This window comes from Polyergus mexicanus, unplaced genomic scaffold (genome assembly GCF_030449975.1).
Source record: "Polyergus mexicanus isolate NDT 795.1 unplaced genomic scaffold, iyPolMexi1.0 SCAF_16, whole genome shotgun sequence".
Classification (NCBI taxonomy): Eukaryota; Metazoa; Arthropoda; class Insecta; order Hymenoptera; family Formicidae; genus Polyergus; species Polyergus mexicanus.
The window spans coordinates 4,414,088-4,430,454 of record NW_027223336.1 but is presented as its reverse complement, the minus strand read 5'-3'; the positions used below and the strand labels follow the sequence as shown (position 1 = coordinate 4,430,454).

The window sequence follows — 16,367 nt, the reverse complement described above, 5'->3', positions numbered from 1 at the left end:
ACAAAACTTTACTAAATATTTGTGCCAAACTTGATTCAAATCCGTTTACTGATTTCAAAGTTATTTACTAAAAATTATAGCAAAATGCTTATAGTAACGCAAAATCTTCCTTTAATCTACTCTTCTTTTTTTTTCTCGCAGTTGATTTCAGGGCCATCTTTACAATCGGAAGTTTTTGTCATAAATTAGGAAAAATATTAAACACAATTATTTTTCTTTTTTTATGAAGACGTTAAAGAGCATATTATTTTTTGATACTTTAATTCTTTTAATAATCCAGATTTATTTATTTATTTCATTTTCCAAACAGTATAACCGTAAGAAATGTTTTTTTTTTAATTTAAGTTTTAAAAATTTTTTGCTACTATTGTATGTATAGCTAAAACATCTTTAAATACATAAAAAAATATGGGATCAATATATAATAATTGAACAATACAAACTTCAATACGAAGAATAATTCCTTTGTCAAAAACGCAAAATGTTTATGCATCATATAGACATATCTCTGCCTAGAACTCTATGGTCGTAATGAACGAAACTAGCAAGCAATCAAAAATAGAAGACGACGTAAACGTTCCGCGAAGTGAAGCAATTAAATGATCCAGCAAAACAGTAAATGAGAACTGATATGGGTGGTTGTTCCGGCATGGGGGTCACTGGGCGCGTGCGAATAGACCGAAAAGATCTATAAACGGTAAGTAAGTGCGGAGGCAAGAAACTCATTCGAAGTTCACGTGGAAATGAAGGTAGAAGGCGAGGGCGCGTTGGAAGCAGCAGAAGCATCAGCAGCAGCAACGAGAGATGAGTCACATCTCCTAGATCGTGGCACAAGCCGGCGAAGAAGGAAGAGAAGACGTGGAAAAGGGAAGACCGCGGCCGTTGCTGATCCGCGATACTCTTATTACACACCGACATTATACGTAGTCTTATTACACGGACATTATGCGTATAATGCGTTGCGATCTGTGTCACTTGGGGGTTCTCATACCGCGTGCAATATATCGCGAGATACGAGAGAGTCTCGCTCTTTTTCTTTCCTTCCTAATCACGTTTCCAGTCACGTTCCTTAAGGTGGGTATACACTTAGCGAACGAACACCGAACGAACAGCGAATGCAAACGTTCATTATTAATAATTCAGCAGATATATACGCCAAAGCAAAAACGTTCAAAACGTTTCGCATTCGCTGTTCGTTCGGTGTTCGTTCGCTAAGTGTATACCCACCTTTAGGCTCGTCTCGCTCGTTCGTCATTTCGCGGAGATTTCTGTTACCGTCGTAAACGAAGCGCTTTTCTCCGTCTAACGGCCTTCACGACTATCCTTGATCGCCACACCAATATGTAAGCTTTTAAGCTTATATAACTTTTAAATTACATTCCTCGAGTAATATCTTATATAATTAAGATAATGTGTAAATTTAAAATGCAAAAGCGAATTTTTTGCAACACGAGTTTGAAAATATTGTTGTTTCGCTTTCGATATTTTTAAACCAATCTTCTCTACATAATTTTATAATTCAGTTTATATATTGTTACAGATATATCGCCATTTGGATGCTGACGATGGTCACACCAAGGTGTCAGGTAAGTGTCTTTACTACACAATTGCGTATACGATAACGCACGCAAGGGCGAAAATTTATTTATTATCCAAAATTTGTGTCAAAGGCGACGAATCACGAGAACGCGGAGGTGGACGGGAACTCGGAAGATTCTATTATCGATGACGCGACCGAGGATTATTGGGCGAGTAGCGGATCGGGACCCGATGAGGATGATTCCCCTCATAACGAAACCAGAGAAGCGTTAACTCACGAGGCCAGCGACCACGATACTGTAAGTCACGCATCACCAATTTGTTTCGCCTTGCGCATTTACTTATTGAAATTCATGGTATAGACATTGCGCAAAAAGTTTCTCTCCGATCGGTTATTTCTTTGTTCCGTTATCCTTATTTCTCTTTCCTTCTCTCTGTCTCTTGTTTCATACTGATTTAATTAGTAAAAATAAGATGCTTATACAGGATTTCCGAGACCTATCGCACCATCTGCTAATAGGGAGATGATTTTGAGATGATTTTTTCTCAACAAAATTGTCAAGGTATCAATAATTTCTATTTAAAAAAGAAGGCTTTTTGTAAACTAAACTTTATAAAGAATTAAAACTATACATTTCTTAGTTAATTTCAAAAAGAATTTATTTTAATTAGAGAGAGAGAATTATAATTTAAAATTTAATTACAAAGACATAAGTATGATGGAAAAAATTGAAAACTTGCAAAACATAATGACCTCTCTCGACATTTTCGCTGAGGAAAAATCGTTTGTAAATGATCTTAAGAATCTTCTATTAGCATATAATGCAGTCTGGGACACCCTATATGTAATAAAAAAAATTTGTGTTTGCTCCAATAATAAAATATTATCTATTGCAATCAATATTATAGATATACCATAGGATTTTACTTCATAATATCTATAAAAATTATTTATATCGTGAAATTTACATCGAAATAAAAATACACATGACACTTATATTTTTAGCACGCATTATTATTAAATTAATGAAAGTAAAAGTTAGAAACGTACTAGTAAAAGTTCCTAAGGATCCTTTGCAGATCCAAGAGATTTCTGCCAATAAATATTGTAATTGCGTAAAAAAAAAAAATAGGGAAGTGGAAGAAGAGTAAGAGGAAAGATATGCGCACCTGCCGTACGACTTGTCCAGTTATAGTTAATTGGCAAACGGTTTTCTCGAAGGAGGATTAAAAAAAAAGGCAAGGAGTCAACTAGCAGAGTGGGAAAAAAGGAAGCGTGAAATGTGGAATGATACTCGCACATCTGTTTAGTTTCGCGTGATTCCCTCGTTAGCGAGTGCTCGCGCGCAAGGCCGTACAGCGGAGAAAGAACCTAGATGCAGGTGTTCTGCATCCGCTATGATATTCAAGAGAATAAAGAAAAAAAATAAAGAGAGAGAGAGAGAGAGAGAGAAGATCGACAGTTAACCGCAGTAAAGACGACGCCACGATCGTCGGCGCGTCCTCGATCGACCAGAAGAATCCTATCGGCCTATAGGACATCTACCGGGTACGATCGTCTTACTTTCTTCGCGCGACATTTGTCTTCGTATATCAGCGAAATGAATCATCCGTTTGCAATGATAATTAATTATTGAGCTCGACCTATTCTCTTTTGTAATCTTCCCCCGTGGCAAAATAGCCCTTTCTAAACAAAGGGCAGAAGGTTGCTTCAGTACAAGGGGAGGGCGGAGGGATGGGAGAGGGTAGCGGAGGATATAAAAGCCTCCTTGATTAATCGCCATTTATCGACGATCTCCGGATTGCCTTTAAACTCAATAGTTCCACGAGCGGAATCGATTCCGATCGCAAAAAAATGTGAACCAGTTTCCGATAGAATAGAGAGAAAGGGTATCGCGCGGCCACGTCCGTGCGCGACCTTCGTTATATCGCAAATTGCGAGAGGATGGATCGCTTCTTACGTCGCGTGATTCTCTCCGCGGGGAAAGGCCCCATTTATCCACAGAAGCAGTTTACTCAGCTTACGAGCGTTCCGCTGCGAAACCGGAGACAAGATATGCTTCATCCATGCTGCCATTTCCGTTCATTCCGATTGAGAAAGCGAAGATCGATCGGAAAATGCGCGCTTCTCAGGACGCAAACTTATCAATTCTGAATCGTCTCGTCGAAGCAGACAATTTTGCTGTTTCTGCAAAAATTATTAACCGATGATCGCGAGTAATGATTTTATACGAATGTAACGGATATTAATCCAATATATTTTTTACTCTATATTTTAAAAAGAAAAAAAAGTCACAAAAATAAAAATAAAAATTTCTGCATTTATACATGTAATATAATGTCGTCTCTGTCATAATAAAATTAATGTAGATATTAATATCTGTTTAGCATATTAATTTTATATGTATTTCGATGGAAATTACGTGCAGAGAGAATTTTAACAATCTTACACAATCACAATCTCGTACTCTAGAAATGAGATAAGCGCCGTTCGAGTTATCTAAGCCATTCGGGCGATCTTACTTCGACTAATGACTTTCGACACTCTAACCGCGCAACCGTTAATCATAGCGTGAATGTGCATATCTCGGTGTGACTTGATCAAACGAAGTCCTCGGAAGAAATGAACATTCACTCTAAAAAAAAATCTCATCTGTCGGCAGCATCTTCCAGAGCGCAAGAAAACGTGAAAGCCTAAACGGTTACTTAGTGTATATTTCTTCCTTGAAGAAACGAGCTGATATCGCGGATGCTGACGATTATTAAAGGAATTCTTCTTATTATGTACAGGATTCTACGTCGAATTGCATTTACCGCCGGATGCTTACTAATATTTCCTTGAAATGCTTCTACAGCAACTGCGATAATTTTCGACAGATTTATCTCGGAAATAGATTTATTGAAATGATACCGATAAATTCTTGAAAAAGGAATCTGCAAAACGGAAGATGTTGTCGTGCGAAGAGATTCGATGAGAACGATTCGACTGCGCACTCAACGTAAAGGGGCATTTCGTGTTTATCGCATTTCCTACCGCCTAGTACAGTTAACGTACTGAAGCTGCCATGGTTAAGCATGGCAAGAGTCGAAGGTAATCAGCACTTATCGTTTGCATTAGGTCTCTCCTTCGTAATGCATTCCAATGAGATTGACTAAGGAAGATTCAAAGATCGCCGGTCATTTCCCGTGGAATATACAATAGCGCGGACACTGGGAATTTCTTATCAAAAGAACGATTTCTCTAGTTATGAAACAGTATTTTATTTTTCTCTTTTTGTTCCACAAATGTCAATGTGCGCGATTGCATCGGGATTTATTCTAGATTATTATGAAACATCGACTTTTAAGAATTTTATGAAAGTGAAATAGAGAAAGAGAATAATTTCCCTGCAGATCCACGCGCGGCAATTTATTGCGTCAGATGTCAAGTTTACTGGAAGACAAAAAGAGAACGAATATGGGAGGGAAGAGAAAAAATGTGGAAGGGAAATAAGGAGGCGGCCGGAACGAAACGGAGGTTTTCTCGCCACGGCATATGGAAGCTGTTCGCGACTTTTTATACGCATTTCGCGTTTCTATCACTAACCACATGCTTGTCCGCGTCTTCCCTTCACGGCCAATTCATTCGAGTAAAGGTGGGTATACACTTAGCGAACGAACACCGAACGAACAGAGAATGCAAACGTTCGTTATTATCATTCAGCAGATATATACAAGCGAATGCGAACAGACCGTACGATTCACATTCAGCTCGATTCCCTCATGAGGCGGTACATCAAAGACGATTCGTGCGAGAAAAACGTTCGAAACGTTTCGCATTCGCTGTTCATTCGGTGTTCGTTCGCTAAATGTATACCCACCTTAAGGTGCCTGCCCGCCGAGCTCGCGACGTCCCCACTGACAAGCGTCTCGAAGCATAATCCTTCCCTTATCCCTTTCTTCCCCTTCCCGTCCACGCCAGTCGTTCTGTTCACTCTTCTTGCTCCTCTTCTTACACCCGTATACGAATGAACGACCTCGAGGTACCCACGCTTGCCGAGAAACGAGCTCGTAAAGCGTTAGTCACGCGTTATTCGTGCCGTCTGGACTTCCTCGTCCATCGACTTCTTCGCGTATCTTTCCGCCTCCACGGATTCTCCACCGTCCACCTCCTCCCTCTTCCACGTGTTTCTTCTCTCCGTCGCGGCCTCGACCCCCGGTGCCGTTTCTCGCCCTTTCTCACCGTTCGAGCGGTAGCTCGATCAGCACAGGTTGGGGGTTAAATCGGATCGTTAACATAGGAGAGGTCAGGGCTCCCGCTCCATGGTTTTGCATAGCTGGATCGGTTATGTACGAGAGAATATTTTGCGGCAATTCGTAATGTGCGGACTAACGGCTTTGAACCAGCAAATCACTACTTGCGACTCGTTAGCGGATTCCTCGTGTTCATTTTCCGAACTCCCGTATGAATATATCGTTAGTAGCGTCAGGAATTTAGCGCGGGTGTCGATTATTAACGTAAACGATCAAATTTAATCTGATCATATGCAAGCCCGCCAAACCATTTTTTTCTTTCTTTTATAAAGGACAAATTTATGATCAAACTAAAATTTAATACAAATTATCAATCAGTTTACTAGACTTGTAATTGCTAATATTATTTAATATCATATATGTATGTGTATATTGTTATTGTATAATTTTCTGTTTGATTTAAAGTCTGCTTTCGATAATCTATCAATTTACGATAAAAGTCAAGAGACAGATTTTTATTTTATTATAATTTTACGTATCGTGCAATATATATATCTACAAACAGAGAGAGAAAGAGAGAGAGAGAGAGAGAGAGAAACAGAGAGAGAGAGAGAGAGAGAGAGAGAAATACGGTATATAAAATTATAAATAAATTTCTATTTCAGATTTTTTAGTCTATAAATCGTTTTAAAACAGAAATATTATAAATTATATTTGATAATCGACAATCTTATCAGTTTTTTTAATTACTTTCATAATTTATATTAATTAACAATTTTTTAGCAATATCTATAACTATAATATTTATATTGACCTAACAATTAATAGTTGAAATGTGATATAATATAATATACATGAAAGTAATTGAGATTATTCTAGAAAGCCGTTCTTCTCATGTTTTGAGTGCTTCGGTGACTTTCCCCCCACGCGAGGCTCCCCCCCGACATCTCACTTACAGGCGAAAATTTCGCCTGTGTAAAACGACAACAAATAGTTTCGATGCCCTTATTTGGGCAAGCGTATCGATCTTTTATCGTTATTGGTTCTAACATTTGAAATCGCGACAAATCCATGTGAGGATCGAAGGTAGGGTGACGGAGATCGCCGAATTTCAGTCAGTCTGACGACAGACAGCAAACGAGTGAGAGCAATGTGTACCAAAAACGGCATAATAATTATAAGTTCCAGTCCATCATGCGATTTAGTGTATTCGCGAAATCGCGAAAACTATGTGCTGTGTTAACGCTGCGTTGTGTACAAAAACGTTCTGCGAACGATATAAAGATCGTTAGACAGTTTTAAGTAAATAAAAAATTCTGACATATTAATTCAATAAAAGTCTCTATTGTGATTCAAAAGTATTGTTCGTGTGTCGCTCGACCTTCCGTAAATCTATTCCAAGCGAATATAAATTTGCGATTCTGCGATTATAAATTTTACATCATTAATTAATCTTCGTCAACATAAAAATTGATGCTTCGAGCCGGGTTCGAGTACGTGTGTAAACCGTTACAAACAATTCGCTCACCGAAGTGAACGAGTAGTGACTTTCCGTTTATAAGTGCGATAATTCGCGGATTAACGCGAGTGCTCTCTCTCTCTCTCTCTCAGATCGTTGGAAAACCATTGTAGAAAAGAATGGAGACTATATAATTGATTAATAAAAGTGTTATCTCTAAAATATAATCTATTGAAGTTTATATTTAAATCGGGCACGAACTTATGCAATCACCCAATATAATCAGTATTGTTTAAAGCCTGTCCAGTGAGAGATAAACTTAGTTAACTTTGATAATTGTGATCGGTGTTGATGTAAATGTACTTCTGACAATAAACGTAAAAACCAATAAAAACCGATATTCAGATGGATAACGTGACAGTTGTGAGTGAACGCGATATCACGCGAAATTTATAAAGAGCCTGTACGTACAGATGGATCATACGAGATTCGCTATGAAATCTTTCGACGAGTTGTTAGCAGCGCAGATCAGTATGCAGACGGTGATCTTCAGGATCCTGATGAACTTCAACAAGCTCGCCAAATCAAAAAGGACTACGACAGCTGTTCGAAGCCGAATCAACAGCCTTAAAGGATATTGGGAAGTCAGGCAGACCTATTATGCAAAACTGTGCACCATCGAGGACGAGGAGACCAGACGATAACACGAGTACCTCGCGGATACGTTTTTATTTATACGTTTTAATTAGCGATTCTGTGGAAGAGATTTATGGATTTCTTGTCGAAGAGAGCCTTGAGCATTTGCAGCCGAGCGTTTGAAACCCGAATTTTTCACCCTTTAAATGGGATATTGGGCGTATATTGTAATGTCATGCCGAAGATGACAATTTATTACGTGTGATTATCGTAAAAACTGCCAGATTCATCCTCAAACGATCCGTAACACAATTATGTAAGTTACCAGTTGAACCGTCCACCCCACTATCATAATAACCGCTAATGACCGCTAAGCGTAGATTGTTGTACAGCAATTAGACATAGAGCGATAAAGCGATAGCAGCATTCAATAGTCACGTGTGTTACATAATTATCGTTCACTGAGACTGAACGAAACGGATCGAATGTTACAGAATACACTCATTATTATTATTTCTCTCTCTCTCTCTCTCTCTCTCTCTCTCTCTCTCTCTCTCTCTCTCTCTCTCTTTATATATATATCGATCTAACAATTAATATTTAATATTTAATTTTAATGTATATATATATATATATATATATATATATATATATATATTGTATATATAACATGTTATATATAATAATATAATAAATAATATATTAGGTGTACAACTTTACTTCCGCCGTTTTCCTATAGATGGCTTTAGCGGTAAGTAGTGGTCGAAATAAATAGATCATAGACGTCATGCAATAAACTTGGGCATCTGTCAACATAACCTCATAGAAACATTAGTCGATTTGTGTCTGCATCATAAAGTTATTCTCGATTGAAAATGTCAGTGTACGAGCCAAATTCTCGTCATTTGCGGGAGGTTTTAATTTTCTGCTTCAATATGAAGAAATCTGCGGCTGAGGCTTATCGAATGCTCTCAAATACTTATGGTGAAGCCGCTATTAGTGAAAGAACGTGTCGTGAGTGGTTTCAACGCTTCAAGAACGGTGATTTTCACGTCGAAGACCGGCATAGCGGTGGAAGAGAGAAGGTTTTCGAAGATGCAGAATTGGAGGCATTACTTAATGAAGACTCGAGTCAAAGTCAAAAAGAATTGGCACGATCATTGGGAGTGACTCAACAAGCAATTTCAAAACGCCTCAAAGACATGAGAATGATTCAGAAGCAAATTTCGGAAAAAAAACAGCGGAAGCAAAGTTGTATACCTAATAATAATAAAAATATTAATATTTAAAATACGGAGATAGAATAACTGAGATAGATTATTCTAGAAAGCCGTTCTCTTTTCATATTTTGAGTCCTTCAGTAACTTTCCCCCTAACGCGAGGCTCCCTTGACACGTTGCTCATAGACGAAAACTTTGCGTGTGTTGGAATGACACAAATAGTTTCGATGCCCATATTTGAGCAAGCGTATTTTATATTTTAATTGATTCTAACATCTAAAATTGCGACAAATCTATGTGAGGATTGAAGGTACGATGATCGAGATTATCGAATTCTAAACAGTCTGACCACAGAGAGCAAATGAATAAAAACAAAATGTATCAACCCGCATAATAATTATAACTTCTAGTCCATCATGCAATTTAGTGTAATTCTTATATCGCGAAGATTGTATACTGTGTTAACGCATGTCGTGTATAAAAACGTTCTGCGATCGGTAGACAACTTTATGTAAATAGACAACTCTGACATTAATTGAATAAAAATGTTCGTCTCCATTATAATTCAAAGGTATTGTTCGTGTGTCTTTCGACTTTCCGTAAACCATTTCCAGTCGCACCTGCAATTATAAATCTTACAACATTAATTAATTCTTGTCAACAAATATATTATACTTTTTTTAAATGAATATATTACACAAAATATATATTTTGATATACATCATGTATGTATAAGCATTATTGCAATATTCTTACATATCGTTTACCACAGAAATCAATCAAAAACGAGCTAATAGTTGACAATTACAATTAATTACGTCTAATTATCTCATTAACGATCACCCGGTACTTTTAAATAAAATTTACTTTCATTTTGATCATAATTTTATCGTTTGACATATATTACGTATAACATCAATATATGTTATCATTTTTACAGCCTCACTCATTGTCAATATCAGTAAATCTTAAATTTTTATTTTAAATTTTAACAATCTTTCAATATAGAATGTATCAATGCGTTTTCTGCCCATGAGATACATTTCGTGGACACAGTGAACGTATTTAATATTAATTCTTGGATTATTAATTCTTGAATAATTATTAAAAGTGATTCACACACACACACACACACACACACACACACACACACACACACTCACACACACAATTATAAAAAAACAAAATTATATGTATTTAATATGTAATCAGCAAACTATCTAATCTGCATTTGTGATATAAAAGTTATTTAATTATTAAAATATTGTTTCCCTATTTTTCTAAAAGGTTGTGTATGTTGGCGATGGCTCCGCTTATGTGCCAGTTCCGTCGTTAAAGAGCCGACCCGTGAATCCGAATCTTCAAGCCCTTCAAACTCTTCAAGGCCTGCAAGGGCTTTCTGCAGGAGGAGGTACCGGCGTAGTCGGTGACGAAGATTGGAGGAGACACCCAGAGACTTGGGACCGCGAACACCGAAGATACAGACCTAATACGACGCGAGTGCAACGTGAGTATATGAAAACACCTTCCTTATTTTCTCGTTAAATTTGATTACTTTCATATAGATGGAGTTAATATGATAATATTAAGATAAGCGATCTTTGATAAATGGTTGCAGATGTAATTAATACTCTCAATGGTCTATTTACACACTTTTTCAATAGAGTAAACTAAATATGAAATTAGGGATGGAGAGATACTAAGGAAATTACCTTTCAACCTGTACAATCTTCCGAGCTAATAGAAATTTCCTGTTTTGTAAGCATAGCTTTAATGGCAGCTTGCATCAGACCGCTAATTCAGCGGAAATACGGCTATGAAAGGGTATTGATTACACTGATCTAGAACCAATAACAGAAATCTCTATCTCTGGCCGATAGTGGATTGTCGATTCAATTTCATTCGTGATTACATTATTATCTTCTCGCGCATCAAAGTAGAAGGAATTTCTTGGGAAACGTATTTAGAGCAATAGAATGGGTGGGAGGGTCCGCTATATTTAGGGTTGCCAGATTTGAAAATCCCGAATTGAGGACACGAAGCAGTTTTACCAAAAAAAAAGAGAGAGATATATCTATTATATCTTCTTATCGTCTAGGAAGGAAACAGGGAGGTCTCTAGTTTCTCTTCAAATAGCACCATATTCGCTTGACGAAAAAAAAAATTGGGAAAACGTTTGCTGAAACTGGAGGACAAATAGCGTCCTCCGAAAGACAGAAAAGATTTTACTAAATTGGAGGACTGTCCTCCCGACTGGAGAACGTCTGGCAACCCTAGCTATATTTCTCATCCGAATGCAGAAATGCCGACAAAACATATCCACGCGATAAATATCCGGTCCCAATGGGTCAGTGTGCCTCGGATGAGAAAGGCCGAGGATGCGGTCGTCACTTTAGCATGTTGATCCGTTATTTTTCCGCCCAATGCCCGGCAAGAAGCCCGAAACGATGCAAGACAAAGAGTAAGAGCTTCCCTCCGAGGTGTCTCGGTCGATCGACTTGAAAGAATCGCAGCGCACAACGCGCATTCCACGATACAGTACGTTCCATCTCTACGATCCCAGGCAGCGCGCCCGAGAATTCAGAGAGTGCGATGGCTACCGTTAGAGAGGCGGCAATTAAAACGGTGTCGGAAAGTCGTACGACGCTCCTGACATCGAGAGTATACGCGGGCGGGTGCACCACCTTCGCGTAACGTAGACCTCCTATACCCATCTCCGATCATCTCGTCGTCCCGAGCAACGTCATCATCATCCCGCGCGATCATCATTATCCGCATCTTGCGGATCGAGGCGATTGCCTCGTGGAAACTCGAGCAGATAGAACTCGGACGCGTATACGTTATAGCACTGGTATCTAATCGACGACAGTTCGTTTCAGCTCATCGAGTTTTTTCTTCTGCGAGAAGATTGCGACGCCGCCGCGTCGCGATGAAAATGATGTTTATGAGGGGCTGTTACACGAATTTTTTCATATCGATGACGATGACGTGAAGTTATGTCATGGAGTCTGCGAGGAATCTTTGAATGATTGAACGTTATCTCGAATATGTCTAAGATTTTCTTTATATTTATAATTAGCTTGCAATTTTCTTTATAATAATTAACCATCTTGTGTGTATAATCTTATTGCAATAAAAAGAACGCTATTAAAAAAACTATCTAAGAAACGCTATTAAATCGCGTTTGTGGAAGTAACAAATTTGCAAGATTACTACTTTCGCAAAGGAGCTTCATTTCTTTTGACTTTGCGATCAAAATTCTATCCAACTGATTAGCTCGGGCGAAATGGCTTTACGATAACAAAAGCATAATCAATAATGTCTCGTTAAAGTTCTAATTATAGCATGATGCTTTAATTTTAATCTCATACAGAGTCTACTCGTGCAGCGGTAATTAATGCCAGTGGAACAAGACGTCGAATCGGGCCGATGTAGAATATCCCGTTATGAAAGAATAGACAATGTCATGTGAAAATAAAATTAATTTCCTATGTATGATAATGCGCATTTATTTACGCACATCCTTGCCGCGATGCGATATTTTTCTGGAGCTTTAAAAGTTTATCGCGAATGAATATGAATACTTAAGTATAGTCCGTATATATCGGCGAGTAATCAAGCGGGTCTCATTATCTGATATTCCCAGAGAAAATTATAGCGTGTCTTCCTGTAATAATGTAAATAAATAATATTGACTAGATAGAGAGAGAATGGTATCGCTCTCTATCAAGCCTCCCTCGTTGCGAATCCTTTTAATTGCATCTCGCGGAAAATTATACGGTCGTATTGGAAATCGCAATGTGAGAAAAATATTTTAACGACGCTTATTCAACCAGAACGAAGCATCCACTCATTACATTTTTACCGTCGACAATTAATCGTTTCGTGTTTCTTAACTGAATCATTATACGCCAATTTGCTTCATCGATACGTATTATCCACGAGATGAAGATACAATCATCTATTATATTCGTTGAACTCGATATATATAATTAAAATCAGCACCGGAAAATTATGATTCCAAAATTCTATTACATAAATCCTATTATGTAATATTATGTAAACTTATATAAGATGTTGCAGATTCTCGCTTTTCCTTTCATCGCCAGATAGCAACATTCTTGCATGCTATTCTTTTATAAAGTTTAGATAGCGAGAAAGGATTGAGTTATAAGCAATCGACATAAATCTGCTTCGCTCTACTTCACTCTGATAAATCATTCCAAATGCATGTTTCATAAGAAAAATCGACCGTACAATCATCCGAGGATCATTTTTGAAAAGATCGATGGATCCAGGCCCTCCGGGACGATCGACGATTACGTTGCTACGGCAAATTTCCTAAAATAATTGGGTGAGCTTGCCATTGGCAATGATGAATGCGCTACGCCCGGTGTATAAAGCTCGCTGGTTCAATAAAGTCGTAAAGTCAAGCCGCTTGCTCTCTGCGGAAACTTGAGGCCACCCGCGGAATCATCAATTACGCGAAAGAGGGCCTATTAGGTTTAGCGTACCTTCGTTGGTAACGCTCGATTCTCATACGTCCTCGAGACCCATTTTGCAATTCCTTCTTCTTTTGCTTCTTCAATACAATCCGCTTTTTCCACTGCGCACTCGAAATTGCGAGTTCTCTCCTTCCAATCAGTTTGAATTTAAATCGAGGAATAAAAAAAAACTGAAGATGTGTACACAGAGAGAAAAGTTTCTTTGGATTTAATAAATTTTGTCGTAACCAAAGAAATATTGTATAATGCTTGAAATGGTCCAACCATACTAATGTTTAAAGTAACAAATATGATCGTTTGATTTTCAAATAATATATTAATTTATTTTAAATAAAATATTTTTTGAATGAATTTTATTTTTTCTTCAACTTAAACAATTATATTACTCTTTCAAACAATATTCTTCTTTTATTTAAAAGATTCATTATATCGCTTTTAACAATTTAAATAAATCTTAAAACAAGTTAGATGAAGTTAAATGGCACGTTACTGCATCTCTAATCAAATCTTTGAAGCATCTTAAGACCATGGCATATAGAAAAAATTAATTTTACTTATTCGGAATTTCTATCCGAATAAATGAATATCGGACATTTATCTGTCCGATTTTCCAGAAATCAATTTCATTATCTGAATTCTCTTCGATAGACATCGTAGCAAAAATAAAACTGACAGAAATAGTTGTTAAATGTTATTAGCCGCATTTTGCAGGTCTTATTCATATACTCTTATGACAGAAACTTGAATACGAGTATAGTGAGGTATAGCGCGCCGTATAGCGGTAAACGAATAAATTATACTATTCCAAATAATAGTTATTCTTCCGTCAAACAACATGGTTTAATGCAACGAAACCATTAAATTTTTTATTCAACAAAATAATGTTTTGTATAAAATTATGTTTTTGTAATGAAACAAATATAAGTCAAACAAATAGATATATTAAATTTAAAGAAACCTTTTTCTCTGTGTATGTGTAAAAAATCAAATTTAAGATTTCATTATTGAAAGATTGAATATCAAAAATTAAAAATTTCGTAGTCAAATCTGAAAAAAGACATGTTGAAAAATAAAAAAAAAAATGTTTTGATAGTTTTAAATAACCTCTCGATTTTTACGATATAAACCATGAAGGAAGAGTAAGGAGAGTTATCTAGCTAGATTGGAAATGGTTACGAAAAATGTTCCGTATGTGGCCAGGTTTGCCAAATGGAATAACTTGGACCAATTCGTCGCCATCTTGAGTATTCGTACATATATAGTGTTATGTTTAATTGTATTGTATAGTGATCAGTAAATGTGTTGGATGACACACTACTTACTAATTACTACCACAACTAAACGTAACACTATACGTATACGGAATATTCAAGATGGCGACAAAATGGTCCAAATTATTCCATTTGGCAAACCTGGCCACATAGGGAATATTTTTCGTGACCAACTTTTTCCTTTTCTACACTATCGAGATAACTCTCCTTACTCTTCCTTCATGGTATAAACCTAGCATGGATACCTTAAAAGGAACCCGACAATATCCTCCGCGTCTCTCCGTAGCCGCTCTCGGCACGTTCGAGCAAATATCGGCGTTGCTCAACTCTTCCCATTGTCTGCCCACTGACGTTTTGCCGGACGATGAACACAAAGCACGTATCCGCAATTCTAATAAGCGTGCGTATATGTACGTACGTGCGCCGCTCGTGCGAAAATGCGCTCGGCACACTCGCGCACGTACGCGAAGCGTAGGAAGAAGGTGAAACGGAACGGTTGTATCATCGGCATGTGCCTCCGGTGTAACTATCTCTCGCATCTCCATCTCCGTTTTATTTTTATTTTTTCCATCTCAATCCATCGCGCTCGCATTGATCTCCGAATTGTACTTTTTTTATTTATCTAATCGAATCGAGACTAACTCGTTTATTTTTTAATCACTATTAAATAAATTTTTAGTAATTTACATACAATATTCGCATCCTTAATTCATTATAAGAATTTTATGTCATATTCGACTTTCAGAAAGATTTAATCTGATTGATCAATTTTTTACAATCTTATTTTGTATAAATAATGCGTTTCGGATACAAAACTGGTTAAACTAATATAAAATATATAATGAAATGTGTCATGCCATGCGTCCTACGACGATGCGCGTGGGACGAGCGTGGGTCACGAAATGAAAAGGTTGTATCATCGGTAGACACCTCGACTGTAACTATCACTATCCTCCATCAATCTCCATTCCGCTTTGCAGCCGTGGCGGCGGCGGGTTACGTTGTGGAAACGGCTTCTCACCACGAAGAGCGCCTATACCGGACCCCCAACTTACTTTCACTCGTCATCGACGACCGGTTTTCCACTCGTTCCTCTATCCGCGAATCTACGATTTTCCGCGCCCGGTTTCGACACGCGAGTGATGACAGGATCTTCCGGCCGCGACTGCACGCCCATACACGACGATCGATCGAGGCGTTTCAATATTATTATATTTGCTCGACGCATCTGACTTTTCTCCAAGTGGAGATAACTGGGCCCGATTGAATACGGTAATGCTATTGCGCTCTTCTGAAAAGAAAGCTTCTTTACAATTGAAAGAAGTTCGCCACTTAGGTTTCTTTAAATAGAATCAATTTCTTATTACAAACTGATTATGATCGTTATTTAATATATTTTTTAATTATATAATGCATATAAGATTATATAGCCTATATATGTTTTTATGGTTATAGTTGTTACGTTAAGTTATTATTTGAAAGTCGATTCTTATACAATATATAA

General features: G+C 37.4%; 1 protein-coding gene across 1 annotated transcript in view; it reads left to right on the top strand.

Annotated features, from left to right (window-relative positions):
* LOC138940138 (uncharacterized) overlaps positions 1-16,367 on the top strand; it is a 90,566-nt gene that overhangs the window by 66,445 nt on the left and 7,754 nt on the right. Inside the window, exons 2-4 of the mRNA XM_070308694.1 lie at positions 1,541-1,586; positions 1,671-1,838; positions 10,375-10,594. Coding sequence (XP_070164795.1) covers positions 1,557-1,586; positions 1,671-1,838; positions 10,375-10,594 — 418 coding nt within the window. The 5' untranslated portion in view covers positions 1,541-1,556. The remainder of the gene's footprint in view (positions 1-1,540; positions 1,587-1,670; positions 1,839-10,374; positions 10,595-16,367) is intronic.